At 42.4% G+C, this 8,876-nt stretch overlaps 1 protein-coding gene across 1 annotated transcript in view; it reads left to right on the forward strand.

Moving 5' to 3' along the window:
• Hs3st4 (heparan sulfate-glucosamine 3-sulfotransferase 4) overlaps nt 1-3,704 on the forward strand; it is a 409,001-nt gene extending 405,297 nt beyond the window's left edge. Inside the window, exon 2 of the mRNA XM_036175844.1 lies at nt 1,639-3,704. Within this exon, the coding sequence (XP_036031737.1) occupies nt 1,639-2,275 (637 nt within the window). The 3' untranslated portion in view covers nt 2,276-3,704. The remainder of the gene's footprint in view (nt 1-1,638) is intronic.
• The last annotated feature ends 5,172 nt before the right edge of the window (nt 3,705-8,876 follow it).

Consider the following 8,876-nt stretch of genomic DNA (forward strand, 5'->3'; position numbering starts at 1 on the left):
AAAAAAAAACACCTGGGACAATCAACTTAGAAGAAAGATTTACTATGGCTTTTGGTTCCAGAGATTGCAATCCATGGTTGCTTTGCCTAATTGGTTTTGGGTTTATGGCAAGATAGTTTATCATAGAAGGCATATATGGTGGAAGAAGTCTGTTCACCTCTTGGCCAAGGGTGCCAGGCTCTTAATATGCCCTTTATTTAAAAAAAATCGTTTGTTCATTTTATATGCAGGTGTGCTTTTGCTTGCATGTATGTTTGTGCACCATGTGCATGTCTGATGCCTGCAGATGTCAGAAGGGGGTGTTGGATCTCCTGGAACTGGAGTTATAGATCATTGTGAGCCACCATGTGAGTGCTGGGAAATAAATGAAGTCCTCTGCAAGAACAGCCAGTGCTTTTAACCACTGAGCCTACCTGGCAGCCCCTTCAAATCCATGACTCCAAATACCTACATTCCTCTCCTGTGCTCCACCCTTAGAAACTCCACCACCCTACCCAGGCTGGAGATAAGGGTTTTAACTTATAGCTTTGGGGGTTATTAAAGATCCCAGCTAGAGCAGGCTCTGTGAGAAGTTTACAAGGCCAACTTAGAAGCAAAGAAAGAAGAAAATTATGTGTCTTATACCCAGCCTGTGCTTGTATTCTATACATTACTTTGTTCTCAAATGAACTCAAGGTGAGTATTAGGACTCTGTAATGAAGATGTCCTGGCCCGGGGATGTGCTTAAGTTTTCTGAGGACGCAAAGTTTGTCTGATGTCTGTCCATTCTTTATCCCTGGGCTTCAGTTTCATCATTTATACAGCAATGATTTTGGATTAAGTCAGGGTTCAGAAAAACTCCTGAAAAAGTAAAATGATACATATTTCAGTTTCTGTGGGCCACATACCTGCTGCACCAACTCCATTTGTGTTTATTGTACAAAAGCACCACATACATAATGTGTTAGTGAGTAATGTGGCTGTGTCCCAATGAATTTTTATTTACAAGCTTTGAAATTTCAATTCTGCATAATTTCCATGTATTACACAATGCTACTATTACCGTCATTTGGATTTTTTCCCATAACCATTTAAAGATTACAAATCCTTCTTAACTGTGACTCATACACAAACACGAGGCAGTGAGAATTTGCCAACCCTGGACTACATAATCTTTGAGGTCTTGTTGAGCTCAAACATTTCCTGAAAGCTACTACAACAATAATAAAACCCTCAATTTGTTAAGCTCATGCACACATGAGATTCCATGCTAAATGCTTTTCAAACATTATCTCCCTAATCCTCACACTACAGTGTGAAGTTGGTGCTGTCATTACCTCCATTTCAGAGATTATAAAACTAATATATAAAGAAATTAAGTGCACATCCAGGTTAAATACAACTGGTAAGAGGTAGAAAGGCAGTTAAATGCCAGGGATACAAGACTTCCAAGGAATAATGCATAAGCTTTATGCTGCCTTTTCTGATAATTGTGTAGTCAAGCTGACAGTTGGGACATAAAGATAAAGAAAACTTACCGGTGCTTATCTGTTCTTTTTGGTGGCTCCTACCTTGGTTATGTGTTGCATTTGTGCAAAGATAGTCAAATACCTTAAGTATATAATAATCACTGTATTTCTCCTTTCTTCATTCTTCTAGAAATGTGATGCCCAAGACATTGGATGGACAGATAACCATGGAGAAGACCCCAAGTTACTTTGTGACAAATGAGGCTCCCAAGCGTATTCACTCTATGGCCAAGGACATCAAACTCATTGTGGTGGTACGAAACCCAGTGACCAGGGCCATTTCTGACTACACCCAGACACTGTCAAAGAAGCCAGAGATTCCTACCTTTGAGGTGCTGGCCTTCAAAAACCGGACCCTGGGGCTGATTGACGCCTCGTGGAGTGCCATTCGCATAGGGATCTATGCTCTGCACCTGGAGAACTGGCTGCAGTACTTCCCCCTCTCTCAGATCCTGTTTGTCAGTGGTGAGCGACTCATAGTGGACCCTGCAGGGGAGATGGCCAAAGTACAGGACTTCCTAGGCCTCAAGCGTATTGTGACTGAGAAGCACTTTTACTTCAACAAAACCAAGGGATTCCCCTGCCTGAAGAAGCCAGAAGACAGCAGTGCCCCAAGATGTCTGGGCAAGAGCAAAGGTCGGACTCATCCCCGCATTGACCCAGACGTCATCCACAGACTTCGGAAGTTCTACAAACCCTTCAACATGATGTTTTATCAAATGACTGGTCAAGATTTCCAGTGGGAGCAGGAAGAGGGTGATAAGTGAGGCTGGCAGTGTTGAGGGAAGGCTAATGAATATAGCAAGGATACTCTTTACCAGAGTCCCAAATCCCACAGGTTCTGAAGCTTCAGCCATGCTGGAGTGCCACGTAGATTGCCAAGCTCACCCAGTCAGATTGCCTCCAATGTTGTGGGCTTAGACAAAGGTATATAGATCTCATGGCATCCCTGTGAAGAAACCAACTGTATCTGGTTGACCAGGTGGCCACCAGAATCCATGACGAATACTTATCTTCTATAAGTCAATAGAGTCTGAGGACAGGATAAACATCTTTCAGTGCCACAGACATATGTTATGATGTTGATGAGTGGCAAAAAGAAAGGAAGAAAGGAAAGGAAAGGAAAGGAAAGGAAAGGAAAGGAAAGGAAAGGAAAGGAAAGGAAAGGGAGGTAGATAAATGTACTTTGCAGGAGCCCTTACTGTAGTCTTGGGAGTCTGGATTCTAGCCTTATGTTTAGTCCCTGGTATGTAAACTTCTGCTCTGGCATCTCTCCAGAATGCCATTTGTGACTGAGAGTTCCAAGACTCCCGGGGAGCCATATCCTCCCTCCAAGGCCTGTCTAGCCTTCCCATCAAAGGCCTCATCCCACAACCCTTTGACTTCCTCCTTCCCCACAATATGAAGGCAAAGGCATGCACGTATGTTCCTCACCAAAAAATAGCCTACACCCCTGGAGCCTTCTATCTGAGAGCCATCCAAGATGGGTCTCTCTCTTCATGAGTGTTCTAAATTATGGAGAATCTTAGCACACATCCTCACATTGGAATCTGGCCCCCATGAATGCTTCTAGAACAGGGAGACAGCAGCTATGATTTGAGCCTGGAGGCTGGCACAGGTGAATGCCTGTAACTGAGGTTCTGAGGGAAAACTGAGTCCTCTAAGTGGGAGGATCCCTTACCTAAAGATCCTCTTCCCTAAGGCATGGGAATCCTGAGGCATGCTCTAGGGATAGGCTCCGCCCCAGAGACAAAGACCATAGCTTGCTTGTTAGTTATTCTGAGTAACCCTTCTAGATGCAGAGAGGAAGGGAGCACTCAATGTTTTTCTATTTGTCTCACTATCGCCCCCCTCAGGGTCGCCTCATGGTTCATTTTCTCTGCTCAGAGATGGCATCTATTGGGCCATTGGCAAGAATGTTGATTTGCAGTGTGAAGTGGGTGGGGGAGGGCAAGGACTGTCTGCAGACATCCTTTTCAAGGGCTGCCAAATAAAGTGTCCCTTCCCATTAGTATGGTTCAATTAAAACACAGCATTTGACATAAAGCACTTGTTCACAGATCTCCAATGCCAGGAACTGTAGTAAAATTGGAAATTTGTATGACTGGGGAGAGTTGAATCTGTTCAGCTCTTATTAAACTGTCATTTCTCCCACTAAATGGAAACTGTGTTGTTATAAAGCTTAATGCAACCTGATTGATGGGTTTGGGTGATATATTTGTGTTGGTCACTTCTTCCCCATCACTACCCCTACATTGGAATGCAGGGAATGGCCTGATTTAGGATGAGTGGAGAGACCAGGTTCCTGAGTCTTGGGGGGGATGGTTCTGTGTGCAGGGTAGGGTGTTTCTTCAGTCACACAAACACTACAGCTGGGGAAAGAGGTACTCATTTTTCATCATCTCGTGAGTGATGGACTGATAAACCAGATTCAAAAACAGCTGCACATATGATGTTTTTTCCAGATAAGAAAAGTTGAGCTGAAGGCAGTAGCATATGCCAAAGTAAACAAAGATACAGATCAAAATACAAGTGCTCACATTTTTAAAAGAGGGGGATGCACACATGTAGAGAAGGTGGACTTCATGGAGCTGATGTGGGGTTTGCTCTGTGAGCAGAACAAAGAGGGAGTGAGTTCAGCCCTCCCAAATCACTTGTAGATTTTGTACAAAACATATGCCCAATCCAAGCATAGTGGAAGACACCTTAACCACAGCAGTGGAGGCTGAGTCAGCCTCAGGGCTTTGAGGCCAACCTGTGTTACGCAGTGAGACATTGGCTGAAAATAAGTAAATAGACAAATGGAAAGGAGGGGAAAAGAGGAGGGGAGGTAAAGAAGGGAAGGAGGGGAGAGAGAACTGACGGAGGGAGGGGGAGGGAAAGAAGGGGAGGAGGGAGGGAAAGAAAGAAGGAAGGAGGGAAGGAAGGAAGGGGTGGAAGGAAGGAGGGAAGGAAGGAAGGGACAGTCAGATGGACATTGCTTCTTGAACTCTAGACTGGATCTGGTGGCATTGGTCCTTTCAGAGATCTTAAGGAAACTGGGATTTGGAACTGGAGGAAAGTCTTATGTTTCTTGGTGCTGTCACCCCCATTCATGATTTTGAGAGACTGACTTCCAAGGAAAGTGTTCCCAGGGTTTTTGAACCCTACAAGGAAGGATACATCATCCTTGCAGAAATGCTTTTTGTTTGAGATTTCAGTGGCAGCTAGGTTATGGTGACATCATAACTCTGCTGAAGGAGAATGTGTCTTGTTCTAGAATACCTCTGAAGACATTCTTCTACAGGCTAAGGATGGCCATTCCCATCCTGTGTTCCTGTCCCATTCTGGATGGACACATCCTGATTAAGTTCTTAGTCTTCTCAGTCTGCCTGTCCTCGTAAGCTCATAAAATTGACACTTAAAGTGATGCTTCCAAACAACAGAGCTTCTAAGTTTGTGCCCTTACATAAATATGCCATATAAAGATGACAAATTCATTTTAATATGGTTAACAAGAAGTAAATAAACCATTTTCCTTTGTAAAATAAAAATCTGGAAACCCCTCCCTCATAAGTCACTTATATACCATTCAGTATAAAGAAAGGGCAGAAGACTAAGCCTCAAGAGCAAGAGGTTTTAGAAAACAAAACTTCCATTTGGCAATATATTTGAAGTGTCCTGATCCTGAAAACTAGACATGTCTAAGGTCTGGTTTCTTCACTGGCTACTACTATTCCTTTGACTTTCTGACTCAGAGTAAATGGCTGAGCCTCGTCCCTTAGTGTGACAGCTTGTTGAAGGAGTCATTATCTATCAAGAAAAGCTAAGCCAACTTGCCAACATAGAGTCAGGTTGATAATACTTCTGCCCCATTTAAATGTGAGCATGGCAACTCCCAGGGAGACTGAACTTGGTATTTGATTTCAATTAGCAAAGCATAAATTATATTTAATGCTGTGCTCCCCTCCCTTCCCTGGAATGGATGATTCATGGCTACTGCATGTAGTTCTAAATGAGAAAAGAATTCATCCTTTTGAATACTGTAGTGTAATTGCTACTGTGTTCATTTCAAATTGGAAGTATCTTGGTACACCTGAAAGATACAAAATGCCTTGACACTGCAGCTTAAGTTTACCAGCTCAGAGCTCAAAACACACACACACACACACACACACACACACACACACACACACACACACACAAATTACTTAGCAGACATATCTTTAGCTTGTGAATGGAAACTATTAGGTTGGTGGAGGTATAGATGTTTATGGGGTCCTCTGCAAGCTTAAGGAGTATCTTCAACTGACTTTTGCAGATGAATGTGGCTGCTCATTCCTATAATATTAGGAATCCCCATCTGAGCCTTCCTTTTCTAAATTTGCAACTCCTGTTCCCTCAGGGTCTTGACTTCCTGGACCTCTCCTATTACTCCACCCTGTTATTTATTTCCCAAGGCAAGCCTCTCCACTGCCTTGATGTTATCAGAACGGGTAGCTAGTTGGCTTTCATCCCTGCCTATATCTGTGAATTCTATGAAAGGAACTACCAATCTGACTTATCTTCAATTTTTATATCCATAACAGAAGTATATTTAATCCTTACCTGGGTACTACCCAAGGTTTCCATGGAGATGAAAATGACTTACTAGATAGGGAGACATTTGAAAAGAATAAAATGCTTCATTGACAGGAAGGATGCTGATGACAATGATGATAATGATGGTGCTGCTGGTGCTGCAGAGTAAAGATGATGATGGTGGTGGTGATGGGGATGAAGGTGACAATCACTAAAATGATGAAGGATGAGGAGGAAGAAGGGGTTAATTTCACAATACCCTTTCCAGAACAATATATCTTTATAGTGTTCTAAAATGGTGTTGTTAGGTAATTAATTCTACTGTTTTACTCACATTGAATAATCATGAAAATGCTGAGGGAAAGTGAAGCACAATTGATTTGCATAAAGCTCTGGACAGGAAATGTTTTAAAAAGCTCCCTATAAACAGAACTGAGATGGCTGGGATTCACACATTTGTATGCAAAACCTTCTCCCCCTCTAGCTTTAGGGAATTTCCCCTTACTCTTTCTAGCCTTTCTTCCCCTTGTTTCATATCAAAGGCTTTTTTATGATTTTACAAGGATCCAGGATTCGTCAATGCAGGATAAGCTTCCAATTCATGAGTTCATTGTCTGAAGTTCTGGCTCCTAAATTCTACATGATGGAACAAGTTGGTTGAGAACCTAGGTGCAAGATTAAGAGCAGCTGTTGTGTGTTTCAGGATGAGGATAGACGAGGTCATATGTCTGTTTCCTCCTAGGAATGAGAAATTATCATTTCCAGGTAAGAGGTACAGGAGATCACATCTTAAAAGCAATGACATATGATGAGGTAATAAGAGATGGCCTATGATATCCAAGGAGGAGATACAGAAGAAACCATTGGGTGTCTACAGTGGGAAATGTGCAGGAACCCCTAAATGCAGGAAAACATCATGTTTCCTTTACTCTATTACTCCACACACATCTGCAGAGTGATCACGTGGCACAAAAAGAAATAGAGTGGGAGAATTTTGAGAGATAACTCAGGTTAAAATCACCAACTGCTCTTCCAGAGGACCATGCATTGATTCCCAATATCCATATTGGGACTCACAACCACCTGTAACTCCAGTTATGGGGGCCTCTGATGCCCTCTTCTGTTTTCTGTGGGCACTATGTATGTGGTGCCCTGGCACACATGTAGGAGAAACACTCATAAAGCTAGAATAAAATAATAATAAAAACATTTTTTAAAGAAATATGGAGAAGAGTAAAGCTGTGTTCCCTTGACAAGAGTCCTACCCCGGGAGGGAGGCTGACAGAGGAATACAAAGAGGAAAGTATTTATGCTGTCAGGTCCGGCTGGTGGCAGCAGGGTGCACAAACAGTGCAGTGGGGACATGAAACGGGAGAGAGTGGACAGGAGGAACTCGGGCATCGAGAAGCCCCTCCGGCGTTTTCCTTGTCCCAAGTCATAAGACTATTACACCCCAGAGTTATATCAAAGTTATATCAAAGTATAAAATGGCATATGCTAATAAAATAAAACGTAAATATGTACATAACTCAGGAATTAAGGAGGGCTATTAGGCAAAGATTTGGGATAAAAAGGGAAATGTGCACAAGGACTTTATAACCAAGGAAAATCATTCTCTGGAAGAAAAAAAAAAATGCTGTTTTCCCACCAGGACATTAATAAGCAATACAAATCCTTCTGGAGACCTTTCACCTTTCCTGTTTCCTTGACATGGTCCAAGGCCAAGGTTACAAGATGACTCTCTTCCCTTAGCAGTTTCACTTCACTGATCTAAATACCAAGAAGGAAACATCACACTGATAGGAATTCACGGTCTGAAAATATGCTGAAATCTATACATGGTTGAACTTAAAGCAGACACAGTCACTGTTAGGGTTTGGATATGAAATGTTCCTCTAGAGGGATCTGTTAATGGCTTAGTCCTGAGTGTAGTGTTCAGAGACAGGGCTTGAGAGGTAATAGGTAGTGAGAACTTTGAATTCATTGATGAATTTAATTCATTGATAAATTCCCAATTTAATGCTATTATTGGCAATTATACGAAACCAGAAAGTGGGACCTGGTTGAGCATACCTCTTCCTCTCTTTTCTTATCACCTACCACGGAGTACGGAGCTTTCCCTAACCATGCCTTTCTACCATGATGCTTCTACTTTACCATGAAGCCTAACAGCATGGAGCCAGATGACCATGGATTGAGACACAATGACTTTTTCCACTTCTAGTTGATTCAGGTGTTCTGTCCCAGCAATGAAGTAGTGATTAATACATAAACTATATCAGGAAAGGGTCTCTAGAGGAAGAGACCAAGAGAATGGATATATACTACAAAATACATTGAGTAGACTGGCTTCCACAGTGAAAGCTGGCAAGTCCAACAAATGGTCTTCTGTATGTTAGAGTGGCTGAAAAATGGCTAAGTCCATGATGCTGTATGCCTCAGCACTCAAAGGTGTCAAAGGCCCAGAGTATTCCTGGAGAACTGCTGGTCTTCAGTTCATGTTGGAAGGCTGGAGAAGGTGGGTTCTGCTGTTAGTGCTAAGAATGACAGCAACAGAGTAGAAGCACCCCCAAGCATGGAGTGAGGCAGGCAGGCCAAGAACAAATGGCTTTTTCTTCAGGTGTTCTTGTCTGGACTGCTGCCAAGAAGTGTGTCTGAGTTGATTTCATATCCAATCAAGAAGGAAAGGAAGATCAACCACCATGCTAGCATATTTTCAGATACGTTACTCTATAGCTTACAGATGACCATCGAGCTTTACAACTGTTTTGTTTGTTGGTTTGTTGGTTTTACATACAATTATTTTTT

Source organism: Onychomys torridus, chromosome 1 (genome assembly GCF_903995425.1).
Source record: "Onychomys torridus chromosome 1, mOncTor1.1, whole genome shotgun sequence".
Lineage (NCBI taxonomy): Eukaryota > Metazoa > Chordata > Mammalia > Rodentia > Cricetidae > Onychomys > Onychomys torridus.